The sequence below is a fragment of the Biomphalaria glabrata genome, chromosome 13 (assembly GCF_947242115.1).
Source record: "Biomphalaria glabrata chromosome 13, xgBioGlab47.1, whole genome shotgun sequence".
In the NCBI taxonomy this organism is placed as follows: domain Eukaryota; kingdom Metazoa; phylum Mollusca; class Gastropoda; family Planorbidae; genus Biomphalaria; species Biomphalaria glabrata.
Genome location: NC_074723.1, coordinates 22,658,623 through 22,683,256, shown reverse-complemented (window position 1 = coordinate 22,683,256; position 24,634 = coordinate 22,658,623). Strand labels below are relative to the sequence as shown.

At 39.3% G+C, this 24,634-nt stretch overlaps 1 protein-coding gene across 8 annotated transcripts in view; it reads left to right on the top strand.

Annotated features, from left to right (window-relative positions):
• The window catches only part of LOC106064916 (ATP-dependent translocase ABCB1-like), a 124,296-nt gene that overhangs the window by 97,657 nt on the left and 2,005 nt on the right, over window positions 1-24,634 (top strand). For all 8 annotated transcript variants that reach the window (XM_056008064.1, XM_056008070.1, XM_056008063.1 and 5 more), the window contains 3 exons: window positions 20,770-20,926; window positions 23,125-23,322; window positions 24,394-24,597. In XM_056008064.1, coding sequence (XP_055864039.1) covers window positions 20,770-20,926; window positions 23,125-23,322; window positions 24,394-24,597 — 559 coding nt within the window. The remainder of the gene's footprint in view (window positions 1-20,769; window positions 20,927-23,124; window positions 23,323-24,393; window positions 24,598-24,634) is intronic.

Here is a 24,634-nt window from a genome sequence, read left to right as displayed (position 1 = left end):
TCGAGAGCCTTTGTAGAATTCTAATTCAGGGATAAAAAAGGAAAGAAACAAACCTCCATGCCATCACATAAACAGTTTGAGCGCTAACCAGACCTCTTAACAATCTAACATATATTTAAGGATGGAGTACAGATAGATAGATAGATAGATAGATAGATAGATAGATAGATAGATAGATAGATAGATAGATAGATAGATAGATAGATAGATAGATAGATAGATAGATAGATAGATAGATAGATAGATAGATAGATAGATAGATAGATAGATAGATAGATAGATAGATAGATAGATAGATAGATAGATAGATAGATAGATAGATAGATAGATAGATAGATAGATAGATAGATAGATAGATAGATAGATAGATAGATAGATAGATAGATAGATAGATAGATAGATAGATAGATAGATAGATAGACAGACAGACAGACAGACAGACAGACAGACAGACAGACAGACAGACAGACAGACAGACAGACAGACAGACAGACAGACAGACAGACAGACAGACAGACAGACAGACAGACAGACAGACAGACAGACAGACAGACAGACAGACAGACAGACAGACAGACAGACAGACAGACAGACAGACAGACAGACAGACAGACAGACAGACAGACAGACAGACAGACAGACAGACAGACAGACAGACAGACAGACAGACAGACAGACAGACAGACAGACAGACAGACAGACAGACAGACAGACAGACAGACAGACAGACAGACAGACAGACAGACAGACAGACAGACAGACAGACAGACAGACAGACAGACAGACAGACAGACAGACAGACAGACAGACAGACAGACAGACAGACAGACAGACAGACAGACAGACAGACAGACAGACAGACAGACAGACAGACAGACAGACAGACAGACAGACAGACAGACAGACAGACAGACAGACAGACAGACAGACAGACAGACAGACAGACAGACAGACAGACAGACAGACAGACAGACAGACAGACAGACAGACAGACAGACAGACAGACAGACAGACAGACAGACAGACAGACAGACAGACAGACAGACAGACAGACAGACAGACAGACAGACAGACAGACAGACAGACAGACAGACAGACAGACAGACAGACAGACAGACAGACAGACAGACAGACAGACAGACAGACAGACAGACAGACAGACAGACAGACAGACAGACAGACAGACAGACAGACAGACAGACAGACAGACAGACAGACAGACAGACAGACAGACAGACAGACAGACAGACAGACAGACAGACAGACAGACAGACAGACAGACAGACAGACAGACAGACAGACAGACAGACAGACAGACAGACAGACAGACAGACAGACAGACAGACAGACAGACAGACAGACAGACAGACAGACAGACAGACAGACAGACAGACAGACAGACAGACAGACAGACAGACAGACAGACAGACAGACAGACAGACAGACAGACAGACAGACAGACAGACAGACAGACAGACAGACAGACAGACAGACAGACAGACAGACAGACAGACAGACAGACAGACAGACAGACAGACAGACAGACAGACAGACAGACAGACAGACAGACAGACAGACAGACAGACAGACAGACAGACAGACAGACAGACAGACAGACAGACAGACAGACAGACAGACAGACAGACAGACAGACAGACAGACAGACAGACAGACAGACAGACAGACAGACAGACAGACAGACAGACAGACAGACAGACAGACAGACAGACAGACAGACAGACAGACAGACAGACAGACAGACAGACAGACAGACAGACAGACAGACAGACAGACAGACAGACAGACAGATATTAGCAAAGCATTAAAACTACAGTAGTTTGTTAATTCTTCTGTGTATATTAGATGTAGATAGAAATTATCTCAAGAAGACAGAGGCTATCATGATATTCAAGTCGTGCGCCTGTCGACCTATTCATTTGGACTGCTAATGCCCTATGTACTTGCATTGCGCCAAGTTGTAGATATGTACGTATGTAATAGACACGCGTGCACAAGCGTGCGTCAACACGGGCACAGCAGACGTGGCGCATTTAGCGCAGATACTGCATCATCCTACATTTTTTTTATACGCTCTTTTTGTTTCTTTAATTCTGCTTCTAATCTTTTTCATTTCTGAGGATTTATTTTTCTAATATCTCTCTCTCTCTCTCTCTCATTCTTCTCTCTTCCTCAGCCCCCTCATTTTCTCTCTGTTCTTTCGATTCATTTCTCTACTCTACTCTCTCTTTTCTTTATTTTCATATCTTCTAGTCTACTTTCTCTCTTCTCTCTATTACATTTATAAGAACATGTTTTTTCCTCCCCTTTTTCCCGAAATTTTGTTTTAATCCACGGTGCTCATTAAGGGTCATCTACATTTACGACACCCTCCCCCTCCCCCCCCCCCCCCCAACTGTCGTGGGAAGCATCACCGCTAAACAAATGGCCACGTTTAAAGGACTCGACCTTCTGCGACCAAATTTTCAATGTGTACAGCTGATTTGAAGAGCACTACGCCATTGGTCAGAAGTGGATAGCGGGCCGTTGATTGGGCTTCACTAATTAGATTATTTAATTAGATTATTTACTGTTCAATCTCAGTTTGATCTACCATACCCATAGGTCATGGTCACATTAAGGTCAGGGTGAATGACGTGCGTAAGTAGGCTAACTGTGACGTAACAAACCAAAGAGGTCACGTGACAACAAATCAAGTCAAACAAGCGAAGTTCTAGATCTCGAGCTCTGGAGAAGAACATCGGACTAACAGGGGAAGAGAATCGCGTGTAGGGGGAGCAGACTACTCCAAAATATCTGGGAAGGTAGAATAATATACCGAGTGAAGAAATGTCACTTACCTATGTAAGAATCTCAAGAGTGAAATAGATTATGTAACTAAGTAACATTTTAGGGGCTGTACACATGTGGTGACCTGATCAAAGGAAGCAATGTAAAAGAAAATTAAGGGTTGTAGTGATGTAACATTTTTTTTGAAAGCCAGACTCACAGAGGAAAAAATGTATGTACATGTACTGTAAGGATGTAGTTTATTGATTTCAGAAACTTTACTCAAATGGAATCGTTTCATTTCTGAACTGATAGGTCTTGGGTTCGAATCCCAAAGAAGACGGAGATTGTAGATTTCAGGATTTTGAAGACGCCTTTGAGTCCCCTTAATTCTAATGGGTATCTGACATTGGTTGGCGGTTGCTCTTTGTGCTGGTCACATGACTTCTTTCTCGTTGACCACCATAAAAACAGATGACCTTTACATCATCTGCCCCATAATCAGAAGGTCTATCAGAAGTACTTGACTTTTTACTCAAATACTAATAGATAAGATGATGGAAGCTATGTGTTGACTGTTAAGACTTGTCATGATTCTAGCGAGGGTAAATTACAGTCACGTTGAACTAATAGGTTGTCTCTCTCTAGTTCTTTTACTCTTGTGGACGGGAGGGGGGGGGAGAGAGAGAGAAAGAAAGTGGACCTTTTTTTTTTTTTTACAGTAAACTTATATCAGTCGACATCCCCTCCTCAAAAACTCTTTTCTTTTTTCCTTGACTCAAACTTTTACATGCACATGTAGATACCATTGTTACTTTGTTTTTGTTAAATGTAAATGTCAGGACAAGACATGACACTGCACTGGGTTCAGCTGTATGATGACATTCCTGTCTAATGTCAGGACAAGACATGACACTGCACTGGGTTCAGCTGTATGATGACATTCCTGTCTAATGTCAGGACAAGACATGACACTGCACTGGGTTCAGCTGTATGATGACATTCCTGTCTAATGTCAGGACAAGACATGACACTGCACTGGGTTCAGCTGTATGATGACATTCCTGTCTAATGTCAGGACAAGACATGACACTGCACTGGGTTCAGCTGTATGATGACATTCCTGTCTAATGTCAGGACAAGACATGACACTGCACTGGGTTCAGCTGTATGATGACATTCCTGTCTAATGTCAGGACAAGACATGACACTGCACTGGGTTCAGCTGTATGATGACATTCCTGTCTAATGTCAGGACAAGACATGACACTGCACTGGGTTCAGCTGTATGATGACATTCCTGTCTAATGTCAGGACAAGACATGACACTGCACTGGGTTCAGCTGTATGATGACATTCCTGTCTAATGTCAGGACAAGACATGACACTGCACTGGGTTCAGCTGTATGATGACATTCCTGTCTAATGTCAGGACAAGACATGACACTGCACTGGGTTCAGCTGTATGATGACATTCCTGTCTAATGTCAGGACAAGACATGACACTGCACTGGGTTCAGCTGTATGATGACATTCCTGTCTAATGTCAGGACAAGACATGACACTGCACTGGGTTCAGCTGTATGATGACATTCCTGTCTAATGTCAGGAAACACCGGTGCCAATGACCTCCACCTCCATCCTTTCACTCAATGATGATGTGATTTGGGATGCAGGGAACGAAAAAGTAGGGGCGGGTGGCAGCGCTATTTTCAACACGTTAAGTGAGTTTGTGCTGGTTGGCCTGTGATGGTATGCTTGAACAGAGAGAAAGTGAGGGAGAGAGAGAACGAAAGAAAGAGAGTGAGAGAAGAGTTAAACAATTTTCACAACCTTTTTTTTTTGTCTAGTTGTTTTGTGTTTTTTTTTTCCCTCAAACCTTGAGAGTAATTCAAATTCTCGTTGCCAGCTAACTTGTTCAAAACTCAACTTCCGTTCTACGTGCTAGAGCTCTAGACAGGCGAATTAGTTCGTCATGACTCCATTGGCTCTCCTTCTAATTTGGCTCACATGTTTTTTTGTTGTTTTTTTCTTAACCGCTTGGGTGCAATTGTTTGCAGTGTTAGAAACCCTCAAGGACAAAAGAGACATTGAACAAGCTTGCTTGAATCGTGAAACAAGTTATTATTTGAGTTTTTATGGATTTTGTTACTTTTTATTAACCATATCAACATCTTACAATTATTTCAAAATTAACCCTTAAAGCACTTCAAGGTTGCATGGCGATTGAGTTATTAGATATTTTTTTTTTGAAATTTTAGTAATAAGCCTTTATTACATGTGAAGTATACTTTTTTTGGTTTATGTGGTCAAAGATTTACGAGGATGTCACGTGGAGAGCACAACGACCTTGACTTTATTTAACAACAAATATCAAATTGAACGATGTGAAGCTAAAAACGTCGTCTTGTCTAGTACTTTTACCAAGATTCAAACTCACACCTTGGACTCGGCAAACAAATGGTTTATCTCATATCATTCTACCACGTTGCTTGAAAAATACAATTTGACAAAAGAGAGTTGAACAATATTGACCTCAAACTTTTTTTTTTCTAAATCTTCATCAAAACAGACTTTTAAAAAATGTGAAAGTAAAAGATCTAGATGCAAATTTGGGTAAACTCATTTGTATCCTAGAAATGGAATTGAAATGCTACAGAAATATCCGAGGTATGATATGCAATCATGCAATCACAAACGGATAGATAAGAGACAGGGTTACTACAGCTATTGGACCCAACGATAACCTGTTAACTATTGTCAAAAAACGCAAACTAAAACTTTATGGCCATATTGCACGGTCCTCGGTGCTCGTAAAGAATTTCCTGCAGGGAGCAGTACCAGGAAAAAGAAGAGGCAAGTAGAGAAAGCGTTGGGAAGACAGAGAGGAATGAAGAAAGACAAAAGAAAAAGAAAGAAAAACAGATCATGAGTGGTGCCCAAAAGGTTCAACAGACGAAGGGATAGGCCACAGATATTTGTATATTTTTAGCGGCCTCCGTAAGGGGAAAAGCCGCTATTAGGTTTGTGCAAAATGTCCGTCTGTCACACTCAGATCTCGAAAACTAGAAGAGAAATGAAAAATATTATTTCACCTTACGATGCGGCTTGAAAAGTTTAGGTGCAACGATTACTTTTGGTTTTCTAAAAGAAAACCGTTTAATTTATAAAATTAATTATGCAAGCAATTTTTTCATAACAATACACCAGTTCTAAAACAATTACATAAATGTAAGGGAGGTAATGCTATATGTTAACAAAGAAGGACAATTTTTTGTGTATTTTCAGTATCACTAAGTCAAATATATTTATAAAATGTATAAAAAATGTTCACAAAATATAAATATTAGTTAAAGGTGTTTTTTCTGGTCAACTAGCTGTTAAAATTAAAAGAAAACATTTATGTTTGTTTATAGAGGCTAAGAATGCACTTAGTATGTAAATATCACGCACATTTTTTAAAATGGACTTTTTATGCAGCGACTTTCGTGCATTAGCGTAACAAGTTGCGGCAAAATATGGTACTAATCAGTTTCCTCAAATTTTTTTAAATAATCAGATTTATTTATTTTTTGTTTAATGCCCACATCAGGATAAAAGACGCTGATTTATGTGCGTTTTTGTTTGCCGGTCGGTCTGTCTGTCACGTTTAGATAACAAAAAACAACAACTCTAAAAAGATATTGAAAAACTGATTTAACCTTTAATGTTCTTTCCGAAACATCTCAAAAGTTTTAAGTATATATAATAGATTGTTCCGGATGTTTTTGTGGAAAAAAAAATTTAATGCCAACCAATGTTTGTTTGCTCTTCTAACTTATATTACATTTAATTTCCATGCTTAAACGTTGCAAAAACACTTGATCAATAATATGTTGTTCCGTTTTTTTTTAAATTTAAATAGCATATAAATGTTACATGAAAATCTCTATACTGACTTATATTTCATTAACTATAAAGTTGTTCCGGATATTGTTTTATAGAAAATAAATTATATCAAATGATTGTTTGAAATCGCATAATTGACTAATATTACACTTATATCTTTATCAATACGCCACTATAGCTTATTTATCGATATCAATTTGTTCAGTATTTTCAACTTCAAACAAAGTTATGTCAAATAAATTTATTTTTAGAAAAATATCGACAATCGGTTGTTCAGGATTTTAAAATAAGAGAGTAATTTACTAGAAACGATTATTGATAATCACTTTTTAGACTTATTTTACACTTAGTTTCCTTGCCGAAACATAACAAAAGTTGTTTAATCGGTAAAGAATGTTCCGGATTTAGTTTTGAAAAAAAAAAGACCTACATTATTAAAAATCGTCGCCAAAAATGTTCCCAATTTTATATGAAAAATCTACTAACACAAATAACTGTTTGAAATCCCTCTTTTAATAAATAAAACAAATAACATTCTTCTCCTTTACGAATATCGGTTGTTCCGGATTTTTTATGAACATTTTTTTAACTTTACTTATGTAAAATCGCACTTCTCTCTTACACTACATTTAATTTTCTAGCTAAAACGTTAGAAAATCTAATTATTGTTAATATTATGTTCCGATTTTTAAGAAAAACAACTTCCTAACACCAAAGTATGGTTTGAAAATCTTTCCACAAGGCTATGATACATTTTTATACGAGACCATCCCAAAAATTTAATTAACGGTATAAGATTTATCTGGAATTTTTATTTTCTCTCACTAGATATATATATTAGAGAGATGTTGGTAATTGAGAATCAGAGAGATGTTGGTAATTGAGAATTAGAGAGATGTTGGTAATTGAGGATTAGAGAGATGTTGGTAATTGAGAATTAGAGAGATGTTGGTAATTGAGAGTCAGAGAGATGTTGGTAATTGAGAATTAGAGAGATGTTGGTAATTGAGAATTAGAGAGATGTTGGTGATTGAGAATTAGAGAGATGTTGGTGATTGAGAATCAGAGAGATGTTGGTAATTGAGAATCAGAGAGATGTTGGTAATTGAGAATCAGAGAGATGTTGGTAATTGAGAATCAGAGAGATGTTGGTAATTGAGAATCAGAGAGATGTTGGTAATTGAGAATCAGAGAGATGTTGGTAATTGAGAATCAGAGAGATGTTGGTAATTGAGAATCAGAGAGATGTTGGTAATTGAGAATCAGAGAGATGTTGGTAATTGAGAATCAGAGAGATGTTGGTAATGGCAAATCAATGAGATATCGGCGATGGCAAATTTGGAAGATAATGATGATAGGGAATCAGAGAGATGTCGATGATGATAGGGAATCAGAGAGATGTCGATGATGATAGGGAATCAGAGAGATGTCGATGATGATAGGGAATCAGAGAGATGTCGATGATGATAGGGAATCAGAGAGATGTCGATGATGATAGGGAATCAGAGAGATGTCGATGATGATAGGGAATCAGAGAGATGTCGATGATGATAGGGAATCAGAGAGATGTCGATGATGATAGGGAATCAGAGAGATGTCGATGATGATAGGGAATCAGAGAGATGTCGATGATGATAGGGAATCAGAGAGATGTCGATGATGATAGGGAATCAGAGAGATGTCGATGATGATAGGGAATCAGAGAGATGTCGATGATGATAGGGAATCAGAGAGATGTCGATGATGATAGGGAATCAGAGAGATGTCGATGATGATAGGGAATCAGAGAGATGTCGATGATGATAGGGAATCAGAGAGATGTCGATGATGATAGGGAATCAGAGAGATGTCGATGATGATAGGGAATCAGAGAGATGTCGATGATGATAGGGAATCAGAGAGATGTCGATGATGATAGGGAATCAGAGAGATGTCGATGATGATAGGGAATCAGAGAGATGTCGATGATGATAGGGAATCAGAGAGATGTCGATGATGATAGGGAATCAGAGAGATGTCGATGATGATAGGGAATCAGAGAGATGTCGATGATGATAGGGAATCAGAGAGATGTCGATGATGATAGGGAATCAGAGAGATGTCGATGATGATAGGGAATCAGAGAGATGTCGATGATGATAGGGAATCAGAGAGATGTCGATGATGATAGGGAATCAGAGAGATGTCGATGATGATAGGGAATCAGAGAGATGTCGATGATGATAGGGAATTTGAGAGATGTCGATGATGGGGACTTGGGAAAATGTTGGTGAAATGGAAGGTCTTGTGAAAGGATTTTGGTGTGTGTGTATGTCGTGGAGCATGAGTGTCACCCTTAAGTTACGCCCCTGTTCTGTACCTGTCCAGTGGTTGAATGGGTCAGCCTAGCGGGGTAACGTGAGGTCAGGAATGCAGAAGGACAGTTGAGCGGCTAGGCCTGTTGGTGTAGGTTGTGAGGTAGAAACTAGATAGGAAATAAAGAGCTGCAGATCAATATAAAATAAAGCTATTAGAGTTTGTTACTTTGATTTGATGAAAGTCATCACAATGAGGACTAAAGGATTTACTGGTGATGGAAAGTGGGAATATTTGGCGATGGGGAAAGGGTTGTTTCTTTTCTCTAATACCTGTGTTCATTCGAACTCCAAGCTCTCCATTCGTTAACGCCACATTCTCCATGCTGAGTGTATCTGTTAGTCACCAAACTCTATTCAAGTGAAGGCTTGAGAGGTCCAATGTCCTTTAAAAAGTGCTGCTTATAAATGGATTAATTCAAAGTTGCAAGAAGTTTGAAACGACTTTTTCTAATTTGTGTACAGGATAAATGTAAACAAAATAAAAAGATATCAGTTGAAGAACAGTATCAATGTGTTTAATCATTTTGAAACGCCGAAGGTCAACCCAATAGCCGGCTTACAATACATAAAGCCAACAAAACCGCCGGCACACAGCACGCAAGGCCAATCTAATTGACGGCTCACTGAACGACCAACAAAATAGCCGGCTCACAACACGTAATGTAACTAAATGGCCGGCTCACAACACTTAATGTAACTAAATGGCCGGCTCACAACACGTAATGTAACTAAATGGCCGGCTCACAACACGTAATGTAACTAAATGGCCGGCTCACAACACGTAATGTAACTAAATGGCCGGCTCATTGACCTCAAAGCTAAAAAAAACAAAAAAACTCACAACATGTAATGCCAACCAAAAAGGCAGAAACAGCCATCTCTCACACACACACACACATAAGGTTATAAGTAGCCGGCTCACAACATCTAAGGCCAACCAAGCAGCCGGCTCACAACATGTAAGGCCTATATAAACAGAACATTTAGAGTTTCAAGTGAAAATGATCTACCAATCAAAACAAATGTTCAGCTTTATTTTTTGTTTTGTTTAGCTTTTGTCTTATCTCCATTGCCAGAGAGTGTGGAAATGTCGGACCTGGTTGACACGGTTGCCTTGGTTACCAGACTCTTGGGATCATGTAAATGGAAAAAGTGCATTCCATGAGAGAAAAATCAAGGCGGGGTTGGAGGGGGGGGAGAGGTGCTTTGTTAGACAAACAGTCGCACGCTTCACACACATACACACATATCGTTTTGTTTCGGGTCTGTAATGGATGAAGTAGCAATGTGATAGACCTGATAGACTAAAGGACAAAGGGAGGGGGGGGGACCCAACCTAAACAAAGACTCGCCTAGTATGTCATTCCTGCCCAGTGACATTCACTTAGAGGGGGGGGGGAGGATGAAGTTCAAGGCGTAACCCAAAGCCCCAGATGACATGGAGCCAATGTATGCCAGGAATGTTAAAAGGTCAAGGTTATTTCAAGTGTACAGACCATGCATTTGGTCGATGAGCATCTTGTAGAATGAAATGCAAAACGTTGGCTCAACCTTAAGGTGACCACGTGACAAGAGAAATCAAAGAGACGCTTGTGATGGGGAGTCAAAGAGATGCTTGTGATGGGGAGTCAAAGAGACGCTTGTGATGGGGAGTCAAAGAGATGCTTGTGATGGGGAGTCAAAGAGACGCTTGTGATGGGGAGTCAAAAAGATGCTTGTGACGGGGAATCAAAGAGACGCTTGTGATGGGAAGTCAAAGAGACGCTTGTGATGGGGAATCAAAGAGATGCTTGTGATGGGGAATCAAAGAGATGCTTGTGATGGGGAGTCAAAAAGATGCTTGTGACGGGGAATCAAAGAGATGCTTGTGATGGGAATCACAGAGATGATGGTGATATGGATTCAAAGAGATGCTTGTGATGGGGAGTCAAAGAGATGCTTGTGATGGGGAATCAAAGAGATGCTTGTGATTGGGGAGTCAAAGAGACGCTTGTGATGGGGAGTCAAAGAGATGCTTGTGATGGGGAGTCAAAGAGACGCTTGTGATGGGGAGTCAATGAGATGCTTGTGATGGGGAATCAAAGAGATGATGGTGATATGGATTCAAAGAGATGCTTGTGATTGGGGAATCAAAGAGATGCTTGTGATGGGGAGTCAAAGAGATGCTTGTGATGGGGAGTCAAAGAGACGCTTGTGATTGGGAGTCAAAGAGATGCTTGTGATGGGGAATCAAAGAGATGATGGTGATATGGATTCAAAGAGATGCTTGTGATGGGGAATTAGAGGTGTTAGTGGTGATGGGTATCAAAGAGACCCTTGTGTTTGAGAATAAAAGAGATGTTGGTGATGATGGGAAATCTGTGATGTTGGTGATGGGGAATTAAAGAGATGTTAGTGAAGGAGAATTAATAAGATGTTGGTGATGATTATCAATGAGATCTTGGTGATCTGTATTAAAGGGATGATGGTGATGGAGAATGAATGAGATCTTGGTGATGGGGTATCAAAGCTCTTGGTGATGGATACTAAAGAGATGATGGTGATGGGGAATTAAAGAGACGGTGGTGGTGATGGGTTTCAAAGAGACCCTTGTGTTGGAGAATAAAAGAGGAGATGTTGATGAGGAATCAGTGATGTTAGTGATAAAGAATCAATAAGATGGTGATGAGTATCAAAGAGATCTTGGTGATGGGTATTAAAGAGATGATGGTGGTGGAGAATGAATGAGATGTTTGTGATGGGGTATCAGAGTGATGCTTATGATGGGGAATCAGAGAGATGTTTGTTATGGGGAATCAGAGAGATGTTGGTGATGGGGAATCAGAGATGTTGGTGATGGGGAATCAGAGAGATGTTGGTGATGGGGAATCAGAGATGTTGGTGATGGGGAATCAGAGAGATGTTGGTGATGGGGAATCAGAGATGTTGGTGATGGGGAATCAGAGAGATGTTGGTGATGGGGAATCAGAGATGTTGGTGATGGGGAATCAGAGATGTTGGTGATGGGGAATCAGAGAGATGTTGGTGATGGGGAATCAGAGAGATGTTGGTGATGGGGAATCAGAGATGTTGGTGATGGGGAATCAGAGATGTTGGTGATGGGGAATCAGAGAAGTTGGTGATGGGGAATCAGAGAGATGTTGATGATGGGGAATCAGAGATGTTGGTAATGGGGAAAATTTTGTCTCTAAATAAAAGTGAGCTAATTATTTCTGAAACCTCTAACTGGGGGAAATAGTTGAACAGAAAAAGTTGCGAAAGTCTGTCGTAGCCTAATTTAATTCACAATATATTTTAGTTATTTGATATGACAGGGTTAGAAGGGTCTTTATTATTACAATTGAATAAAAAGCAAAAGTTCAAAAAATAATTTTCTACTTTATTTTATGTATTGCAGTACAATCAATGTTAAACACACACACACATTATTGAAAACACACGGTTGCTCAATCTGCGGCCTACAAAAAAATCTTTATTTAAAAAAAAAAAAAAAGAAACGTCTGCAAACAAAGGAAAAATCTGGAGTTAAAGCCAATACATTATGCCAGATGGCCCTTCTTCTAGTGTTTAGAATATGAGAAGAGAAATCTGATTTAATATTCGGCTCTTTTTATAAACATCTCCAAGGAAGGGAGGAAGTCACGTCAAAAAAAATGTATACATGACTAGTACCTGGAAGACAAATATAAGAACAGAAGATATAAAGAAATATATTTCAAACAATAGATGTATTTAAAAAAACAACAGACAGTAAGCCAACCAGCCAACCCATAATTTTAGTTTTCCCTTAACATTTAACTGAAGGTATCCGGACGCGGTGGCTGAGTGGTAAAACGCTTAGCCTTCGATCCAAAGGGGCTTGAACCTCGGGTCCGAATCTCGACGGAGTCAGGAATTTTTAACTTTGGGATTTTTAGGACGCCCCCAAGTCCACCCAACTGAAATGGGTACCTGGCATTATTTGTGGAAAGTTGAGGCGATTGGTCTTTGTGCTGGCCACATGACACACTCGTTAACTATCGGTCTAAGAAACAGATGACCTTTAAATCATCTGCCCTTTAGAACACAAGGTCTAAAAGGCCTACTCCCCTGGCCCCCTCCCCCCCTTTTTGTGTGTTTCTCCCTGCCCCATCTATTACAAACTTTGCTGGTACAGGTTCTCATAGCTTAGGATGTTCACAGGGTTTTTGAATATCTCTGATAGAAAACACTCGTGTAATCTATAATAATAGTCTTCTGTTAGAAATTGAATCTCTATAACTACTTTAGGAGGCTGATTGGTAAAGCGCTTTGCTTCTGAACCGGGAGTCCCGGGTTCTAATCCTGGTGAAGACTGGGATTTTTAATTTCGGTATCTTTGGGCGCCTCTGAGTCCACCCTGCTCTAATTGGTACCTGACATAAGTTGGGGAAAAGTAAAGGCAGTTTATCGTTGTGCTGGCCACATGACACCCTCGTTAATCGTAGGCCACAGAAACAGATGACCTTTACATCATCTGCCCTATAGACCACAAGGTCTGAAAGGGGAACTTTACTTTTTTTTTTAAATCACTTTTCACTTTATTTTTACAAAGCTTATATTAATTCACTCTGTCTGTCTGGTAAAAAGTTTGTACACGTTATTACTTTGTCACCCTATCTCGAATCAAGCTGAAATTTTGCAAATTTCTTTTACTTGACAACACAAAAAATCAATTAAAAAACAATTAGTTAATTAACTATTGGTACCTTAATTAATTACTTTGTTTGGTACTATTTCACTTACTAGATTGGTAGTTCTGCAACTTGATCGACTTTCAGCGGGAGGTTTCAATCAACTTTTCCCTCGGCTGTAGTGATCAAGTTTGATCTGTCATTGTCAAGTCATTGATTCCAATTCCAACACATACTAACAAGTTGTCATCAATCTCACGCGAGCTTTTCAGACAACAGCATGAAAAAAAACAACTTCTTTTCAAAAGAAAACAAAACTTTACCTGTCATTAATTCAATTCTGGTTTGAGTGTCGGAGGACAAGTTGACCTCCAGGTCCAGTTCAAGCGAGTCCAGTCATTGACACGAATTTTGTTTAGCTTTACTTTTCCAAGTTGAACTCTGCTAACTAATAGACTTCACTTCACCTCTAAAAGTTGGTTTTATGTGTGTCTTAGTCCTAAGCTCGCTGCGTCTGTTTGTCTGGTACACATTTTGTTCACGCTGTTTCTCAAACTATTAGAATCTACATTTATCAAATTATTTTATTTTTTGGGGTGGGGACAGTTCTTCTTCTTCTTCTTCATCGTTCTCATTGTTATGTTGGAGTGTTCATATGACTAGACCAATACATGAGATGAACTGCGCAGTGGTTTCCAAATCAGGGAGCTCTCCATATAGTTTTCTTTCTATTGGGGTGATTTGGGGCCAATGTCTTATACGGGCCTCTTGGTAGAGAGAGCAGTTTTGGAGGACGTGGTCGGCATTTTCTGGTGATACTCCACATGGGCAGATTTCACTGGTTCCAATTTTGAGCTTCCGGAACATGTGTTGTCGCATTCTGTTGTGTCCGGTCCTGAGTCGAAAGATTAGACGCTGGTCTTGTCGGGATAGCTTATAGTAAGCATCATCTTTCTTGTGATTTGGATGGGAGCTCGTCCATTTCTCATTTATTTTATCTACAATTAATTTCTTCATTTCTTCTGGATAGAGAGCAGAGTTTACTTGTGAGTTTGTTCTCCCACTCTTGGCGAGTGTGTCAGCCTTCTCATTTCCTGCTAGTTGTATGTGAGCTGGGGACAGTTAAATAATAATATCCATTCTCATAATTTTTTTATTTTTTTTTAAAAAGAGACCCTTTCATGTAATACATTTTTTTCTGTTTAATTAGAAAGCTCTGAACGTGGGAATGAATGAAAGTTGAGCATTAGTAATGCCCTTGAGAGTCCCGAGATCTACCTGTACGCCTTCACTATTAGTGTAGGGTCTGTGTTGTAACAGTAGTTTGTAGTTACAATTACAGTCACCGACTAGAGTGTAGATCTAGATTTGAGTGTCTTACTTTTAACTCATAACCTATAAGACAAACAGCAGGGGGAAGTTTCACATAATGAAATTGTCTTAACAACAGCAGGAGGAAGTTTAACATAATGGAATTGTCTTAACAACAGCAGGAGGAAGTTTAACATAATGGAATTGTCTTAACAACAGCAGGAGGAAGTTTAACATAATGGAATTGTCTTAACAACAGCAGGAGGAAGTTTAACATAATGGAATTGTCTTAACAACAGCAGGAGGAAGTTTAACATAATGGAATTGTCTTAACAACAGCAGGAGGAAGTTAAACATAATACAACTTCTTTAAACATTGAACTATAATCTATAGCTTAATAAATTATGAACAAAATCCTTTGGTCAACTGATAATAACAGTTCGAGTCCGAAGATGAATGAGGAATGCAGAATTTCCCGTGGCTACAACTCAGACTTAAAAAAAGAAAATTAAGAAATATTTTTTCTAAGTGACATCTCAGCTTGTAAGAATAAACAACGGAAACCCAATGATCCAATAGAGTTCAAATCTTTTAACTTGAAAGAATTACCAAAAAAAAAACAACAAAGAAACTCGACTATGAGTAGGATACACACACACATGGGTGTAGCCAGGATTTTTTTTCGCGGAAAAATATATTTATATGTATGTGTGTGTGTGTATATATAATCTTTATTACATTCTGACCCATCATTCTTTAGGAAGACGCTTATTGTGCCCTAGAATAGGTTCTTCCTGGAGTAAGTGGGAAAATTGTAGACTCCCCGCTATTGCCATCAAGGGGGTCTGGGGGAGCGCTAGGAGCTCCACCAGCGCGGGGCTCGCCGCCAAGCACTATTTCTGATATTGAAAGCCTACAAAATGCATATTCTGAGGTATCTACAGTGCATTTTCCTGCTATTAAAAAGTCTTCTTTCAAAAACCTAGTGTGCTATTCTTACTGACTTAGACCCTCCCGCGCCGTTCGGCGCATTCGCCGTCAAGTTGTTTCCACAAAAATCTGTCATGGTAATGTCTTAGGCCTCTTCCCACCTGCTCTGAGGACCTCCATGAATGTGTGGCGCCAAATAGTACTAGGATGTCATCGCAACTCTTCTTATGTCCCGCAGACCTCATGCGACGCTCTGTCACAATCTTACTAAAGGGTCGACTCCCAGTTCGGCATAGGATTTCTTTGATTTACACCCGATCACTATAACTGACTCCTAAAATATGTCTTAGCCATCTTTGTTGAGCCACATTTAGTGTTCTTCAATTTCGGCAGTTGACTATTCACTGCACTTTATTAATTGAGCGCCGCCACTGGTAGAAATGTGTAACCTCTCTTGAATACGCTCTTGGAATTAAGTGATTTTAGTTTGCTTTAGATTTTATATCGAAAAGTAAAGCTTTTTATGTTGTTTTTTTTTTTAATTCAAAACCCCATTTAGCTACGGTCATAGAATTTAGTAACTGTAGTTTGCTTTAGAATAATATTGAAGATTGAGGTTTTCCACCTCAAAACGCTCTGTAGGGGGATTTTAAACTCAAAACCATCTGAGGGGTTTTAAACTTTAAAAAAAAACATCTGTAGGAGAGGGATTTAAACTCAAAACCGTCAATTGTCTTTTCTACGATCAAATAATTTTAGTGCGTAATTTTCTTTTTTTTATATTGAAGAGGTATTTTTTAGCATCAAACCACTCTGAAGGGGTTTTAAACTCAAAACTCCTTTTGGCAACGCTCATAGCATTTTGAGTGCGTACTTAGCTTTTTTCTTACATTGAAGATGTATTTTTTAGCTTCAAACCCCGCTTGCGGAGGGTTTAAACCCAAAACCCCTTTGGCTACGCTCATAGATTTCTGAGTTTGTAATTTTCTTTTTTTTTTATATTGAGGTATTTTTTACCTTCAAACTCCACTGGAGGGGAGTTTAAACTCAAAACCCCTTTGAATACCCTCATAACATGTTGAGTGTATAATTTGCTTTGTCTTTAATATTGAACAGGTATTTTTTACCTTCAAACCCGCTGAAGGGGGGTTTAAACTCAAAACTGAGTCAAAACCCATTTAGCTACGCTCATAAAATTTTGAGTGCGTAATTTGCGTTTTTTTATACCGGGTATTGAAGAGGTATTTTTTAGCTTCAAACCCTACTGAAGAGGGGGTGGGGGTTAATTCAAAAACCCTTTGGCTACGATCATAGAATTTTGAGTGTGTAATTTTCTTTTTTTTATATTGAAGAGGGGGTTTATCGTAAATTCTGTAGGGGGTTTAAAAATCAAAATCTTCATTAACTGTGCGCGTGAAATTTGGGTGATTGTCGTTTGCATTTTTTTGTTTGTTTTGTGTTATAGAAGAGGGGAATTTAACTGCGAAAACCCCTGGTAGGGGGTTTTAAACTAGAACCCCCCTGTTAGGGGGTTTTAAACTCGAACCTCCCTGTAGGGGGTTTTAAACTCACCCCCCCCCCTGGTAGGGGTTTTAAACTCAAAAACCCCAGGTAGGGGGTTTTAAACTTAAAACCTCCTTTGCTGTGCCAGGGCAAGTGATAGTTTAGTATTAAAATCTCACCTAAAATAAACAAAATCAAAGCAAAAAATCAGTCACTAAATTCCGATCCTCCCCCCCCCCCCGGGGGGGGGATTTCATTTCGGGGGGGGGGGGTTGAACCCCAACCCCCCCCCCTCCTGGCTACGCCCATGCACACACACATATATATATTTTAAGTAACCATTACAAGATAAGATCACATAGGGAACTCATGCCACTCCTACTTTGTATATCAACTCACTCTGTGTGTCTGATAAACAGTTTGAACATATCATTTCTCCCACACCCATTCTGGTTGAAATTTGCACAATTATTAATTGGCATAGACAAGATATGAATCAATAACGAAAAAACAATTATCCAATTCGTCAATTAATTACTGGTAATTAATTATTTTGTTTGACACCAACAAGAGAAATTAAACTTTCAGTATTCGCAGATATCGCTAAATATGAAGGGTTTCGTCCCCTTAGATAATTGACCACGTTATTTGAAACTAGATTCTCTAGTTTGAACTATACTTTTAGAATAACTAATCAAAAGGCTAATTCCGCTAAGTAGTTTCTTGCGAAAGTGGCCATTTCGTAGGAGTGCAGCACTGCAGTGTGGCTAAGAGTAGTGGTGAACAGCAGTATTCAATTAAATTATTTTTTAGACAAATTATTTAGCTCTATAATCGCTCGTGCGTTCACTGCTGGTTGTTGTGTTCATGTTTACTGAAGAAGACCTACTTTGATTTCCCATCCAGCACGCTGGCAAAGAGCTTGTATTTCGGTTTGCCGGTTAGGCTATCCATTGTATTTTATGTCTTCCAACGTAAACAGACCACTCGGCAGTGCTCGCTCCAGACACCAGACTAGAGGCATGTTGTTATTGCAACATCAGGCAAACTTCTCTGTTACGATTGTTACATAGGGGCGTAAAAGGAGAACGAAAAATATAGGCTACGTCTAGAAAACTCGAGATCAACCGGGAGCAGATGACGACACTGCAAAACAACAACTAATAAGTCATAAATAGACCTATATGATATCAGAACCGGATTAGGACCAGATAAGGCCCTAAGGTATTTGAGACAAGGAGCCCCTAGTAATCACTATAAGACTATTTTTCCTTTGCTATTTTTTTAAGTATGGAAAAAACAATTTATAATAATTTTTTAAGGGGTGGGGGGTCTCTAACTATAGCTTATTTTGCCTGTTTAAGTAAATCCAGCACTGCCTTTATTAACCTCTTAGAAAAAATGTCTTGACGCTGAAAAGATAGAAAAAAGTGTTCAATAAAACCATTAACTAAAAACATATATATATACTTAGATAATAATTATAGTAACTTATACTAACTATAGTAACTAAAAATACTCACCTTTTAACAATGCTAATTTGATCTATGTCTAATCTAGATCTCGAATATATAGGTAGTGCTATTAGAGCATAAAATAGGTTGCCTGAGCCAGCCAGGAAAACCAATGACTTGGCAGAATTTAAGTCATTGGTTAACATGCATGACTAGATGCATGACGCGTAGGACGTAATCATCTCTTTTTGAAGTAACGTCTGTAGTTTGTAAGATAGCACACGAAACAGGACTACAAAAAATTGGCCCATAAACTTTCAAAGCACTGATTTGATTGATCGAGGTAGCGCATGTGACAAAGTGACGCGGAGCGATTTATTTATAGTAGCGCCACGTGATTTTTGTCCCCATACCTCTTCTCTATGACTTTGTTTTTGCGTATACCATGAGCGTTGCCAAGATGGGGGAGTTCACACAATGACCTTTTTTATTAGCAGTCGCTGGGCTCCATTCGTAATGAAATTTTAGAAAATGTAAGCAACAGCTTGAGAAAAAGTAAAGCTGAACAACATTCAACAAATTTCAGGGGGACGCTAATTGAGGCTCAAACACCATTCGGTTCAAATAAAAAACTAAAGCAAAACTACAGTCACAAACTCCTGGGAGGTGAAGTTCAACACGTCTCCCATTAAAGCAAACTACAGTTATAGCTGAAGTTGGGCCTACATGTAGAAAGACACACATCTGTCTTAGGATACGTCTGTCCATGTTCGAAGGGATATAGCCCAAGGCCTAAACTTATACAATCGAGGAAGCTATGTGCACAATCATGTTACTCAAGAAATGCGATCACTCAATCACACACCTACCTGGAGAAGGGAGGGAGCCAGTTTGGCGTGGCAATCCACCCCCCCACACACACACACACACAGTTTTCTAATAACCTGATCACTTATACAGCTCAGGTAACGTCTATAGCGTGGGAAAACTCTGACTTCTGGCTCACACTCTCCCCTACCTCCGACCTCTAAGTCACCTCATCCATACCACCACCTGGTCTGGCATTATCTTCGTCAAACTATTTTTACCTCAACTTTGAAATCGTTTTTTTGTTTTGTTTTGTACTGGTACTCCTTACTTTTGTGTTGTGTACTGATGCAAGGGTCATGAGTACCAACCAGGAACCGATTCTATCAGCAAATCTCATGACCCTGAAATTAACATTCTTCCTGGTAGTCCTAGTCATTAAGTCAAAGCTTGATGAAATCAAATATCACAATAGCAGAACACTTTATGTACAGCTTGTAGGAGAGGAACTGTTAAGCTGCGGAAATAAATATGTGTCAAATTAATTAGAACAAAAACTGTTATATGTTAATTTCAGGGTAATTAAGTTTGTATTTTTATTTTTTTATATTGATTCATGTGTTGTCATCGACGGTCAATAATTGTGAATAATTGAGCAAAGTTTGAACTTAACCCGAGAATGGGAAGTGATAGAAAAAAAAGAGTAAAAAAAAATTGACCAGACAGAGGGAGTTTGTACACACGTTATTTCTCCCGCACCCAAGTCCCAATCTTCAATCAGGTTCAAAATTCTAGTCCAAACTTTCTGTAGGACGGATGGGGTGGAATGGGGAAAAGTTTAGACTCGGGACTAGCGTGACGATAGTCCAAGGCACTCTGAAGTGCATAACACATAACCAGGCATGCTTTCTTTAATTGTATAACACATAACCAGGGAGCCATCCTTTCCTTAAATCCTTAAGTATTTCTAATTATATGCAATCATGTATGCTTATAGTTTAACACCCATGTATTTCTAGCATAGACTTCGCTTGGTGACTGTTTCAGCAAATGTGCAAGCGTATATTTCTCTTCCTCAGGGTATTCTTTGCAATCGCCTTCACAGGCATCTCCGTGGGTCAAGCGGCCTCCTTCCTACCAGACTACACCAAAGCCCAGTTGTCTGCAGGTTACATCTTTACCATGCTTGACATCATCCCAAAAATTGACATCTTTAACACCAGTGGCACTAAAAAAGTAAGATCTTTATGACCAATAATGTTTCTGCTACTACGTTAGTATAACATACAATCTGATGCAGTGATATTTCGATGGTACAAATATATTAGCCTCTAGCTTAATACTATTCTTAAGTTCTATTATGAGTGTTAGAGATCTTTCACAAAGTATTACATTTGAATCTCAAAGAAAAGCTCTTATTGAAGGCAAACGAAAAGAAAACTTAAATAGACCGCCCTAACAGCTTTGTCTGCATGATGTGTGGAAAAATAGGCAGGTCGCAACTGGGTTTTCGTAGTCATAGGAAACTTTGCACTCATCCTTATCTTCGTAATTGAAGACATTGCTATGAAATCATGAAAGTTGTATAGGTAGGTACGTTCACACACATCTGAAAAAAAACAAACAATTAAAACTTTTGACTCATTTGATTATTATTGTCTAATGGACCTCATTCAGCAATCGTAAACAAACAACATTTAGCCACGTGATATGATAAAACAATGAAAATTACGTATCACGTGACAGCCTTTATGGATTGCGTAATGTGTATAGCAGATATAGAGAACAACGTGGCAAAATGTTTATTGTTTACGATTGGTGAATGAGGTCCATTGGGGAACAAAAGACGTAGACATCCTCCTAGCAATAGAAAATAAAGCTTCTCTGTTGGACATGTTCTGTAAGTCTTTTGGCCGACAGTCACAAATGGCAAGATGATTGACCTTAAAGTTAACCAACTAACGTCTGAAGAGAATACTTGGATTTATATAACTCCTTAAAACTCGAACTTACAAATATCAGCCATGCACCAGAATTTGATCTAGAGATTCTCTTTATGTTAGTGAATAGCTTAAACACTTAACTAGTAGTTCCCAAATGTAACTGTAAGGCTTAGCTCACATTTTGCAATATTCTAAAACACATGCATCACCATACGTGAACTTTACAGTAATGTGAAGCAGATGCATCGCTAGGGAAGTGGCGTAGCTAGGTGGGGGGAGGGGGGTCCAAATTTGAAAATCCCCCCAGGGCCTTCACTTAAGGGGGCCCTCAAATGAGTGTCCGAAATTTATTTGTACATTAAATATTAAATATCACACCATTATCTCATGCCAGGATGTCCAATGTCAAAAAGCAGGGGCCCCTAAAGAGGTGAAGACCCTCCCCCGGGCCCCCAAATCCCTGGCTACGCCACTGCACTAGGGCTAGTGTCGCTCGTGCTCTAAGTTAATGTGGGTCACTTCGACACCCAATCATACCTATCCAGCCTCAACTCTGACACTAAAGACTATCATTGGTCACCCCGACACCCAATCATACCTATCCAACCTCAACTCTGACACTAAAGACTATCATTGGCCACCCCGACACCCAATCATACCTATCCATCCTCAACTCTGACACTAAAGACTATCATTGGTCACCCCGACACCCAATCATACCTATCCATCCTCAACTCTGACACTAAAGACTATCATTGGTCACACCGACACCCAATCATACCTATCCATCCTCAACTCTGACACTAAAGACTATCATTGGTCACACCGACACCCAATCATACCTATCCAACCTCAACTCTGACACTAAAGACTATCATTGGTCACCCCGACACCCAATCATACCTATCCATCCTCAACTCTGACACTAAAGACTATCATTAGTCACACCGACACCCAATCATACCTATCCAACCTCAACTCTGACACTAAAGACTATCATTGGTCACCCCCACACACACACACACACACCCAATCATACCTATCCAGCCTCAACTCTGACACTAAAGACTATAATTGGTCACCCCCCCCCACACACACACACACACACCCAATCATACCTATCCAACCTCAACTCTGACACTGAAGACTATCCGCACCCCTCGCGCTCCATAGTCGCGACGTGGATGTGATAATAGCGTATCCAAAATGTCACCTCCCTACGCTAGGGTCATTTTACATTATCATGAAGTGTAAAGCGGAACACGCTGCTATTGAAAGAAGGTTTTGATATATTTCTTGTTGATGTGTGTATTTGTTGTTGTTGATTGTATTTGGGAACCGGAAAACAGTTGTAAGTTTAAAGAGTTCCTCCCCTCTATGGAGTCGTTTCTGTCAAAACTTTGAGAATCTTTTTTTTTTTCTGGAGCCAACTTTCCGATTCCCTCTTTTAGCCTAAACCTTGACACCTGACCTGTTTTATTGAATCTTCAGGAGAACATTTCCGGGGAGATCAAGCTGGACAATGTCCACTTCCACTACCCGACACGGCCGGACGTTCACGTGTTGAAAGGTGTCAGCATGCATGTCAGGCCGGGCCAGACGGCAGCTCTCGTAGGCATGAGTGGATGTGGGAAAAGTACAATTGTCTCCCTTGTACAAAGATACTATGATCCATCGGAAGGTGCCATTGTGAGTATCGTCTGTAAATGTATACGTGCCATTGGGGATATTGACAATGTGTTTACATTACAACAATGAAAGTAAAATTTTAAACTGATGTATTATGACATTTATGAATTATTAATTTCTTGCAAAAATAATTAGGTAACAAAAAATTAAATTATTTAAATAACGAAATCTACTGCTAGAAGGCTGAAAGCCGACTACTGGCAAAAGATTTCATTAAATCGTTTGGAAAAAAAAAAAAACGTTTAAGCCATGGGAAACAATCTAAAAAATATATAAAATTAGACTTGAAACAGCTTAAGTTAACTCCCTTTATAATATATTAAACCATGGAAGACCGTACATGACGCTATTTACGTTTGTTAACTTTTCCTTTATTAATGTTATAGTTGTAAAATGTTCTTCAAACATCTATGCTTGTATGTTATTCGATGTTGACTGTGTTGGGCTGTAGTTCCGGATAGCTAACTTTAGATGCTGTCTTTACCAAAACCAAAACTGAACGGTATTTCGAAACCAAAAAAAATGTTTTGCTAGGAGCTAACATGGTAATTGGTATCCTATAGATGCAAGGAAATATTGAGCAACAGTCCTAGATTATGAGAACAGGTCTGGTTTTCGAAGCTGACGGTGACAAGTGAATCGCAGGGTTACCCTCAGGCGGTTGCCCCACTTGCCACCCCCTAAGTACGCTATTGAGATTCCAACCAGACCTTGTAGTTTGGGGGTATGTATGAACTTCTTAACAACGACGGTGTTAAAATGACGTAACATGCTAAATATTGTTGTTTAAAAAATTGTAAAAGAATAAAATTCTGGAGACGAAAAAAAAGTGAAAACACTCTTGTGGAGACCATCTCTTGTGAAGTCCCTTGGGCAGCAACCCCGCCTGCCCTCTCCGTACACTAGATTCCCTAACATCCAATCTGTCTCTTATAGTATCACCAGTGGCTTATGGTTATAGTGAAATCAGACCTTAAGCAAACATTTTCTGTCGTACTAATTGCCCCTTATACCACTAATTCACTTGACTGTTTAATTAATGTTTTTTTTTTCATCCAATTCAAACAACAGCTGATCGAAGGTGTGGACACACGAGACTACAATCTCAAGTCACTGAGGTCATTGATCAGTGTCGTCAGCCAGGAACCTGTCCTCTTTGACTGCAGCATCAGAGAAAACATCAGCTACGGAATTGAGCAGCAAGTCCCAATGGCTGACATTATAGCTGCAGCCCAAACTGCCAATGCTCATGATTTCATCACCAATTTGCCAGATGTAAGTTTAAGTTAGGGAAGAAAGGGAGTGCAAGATT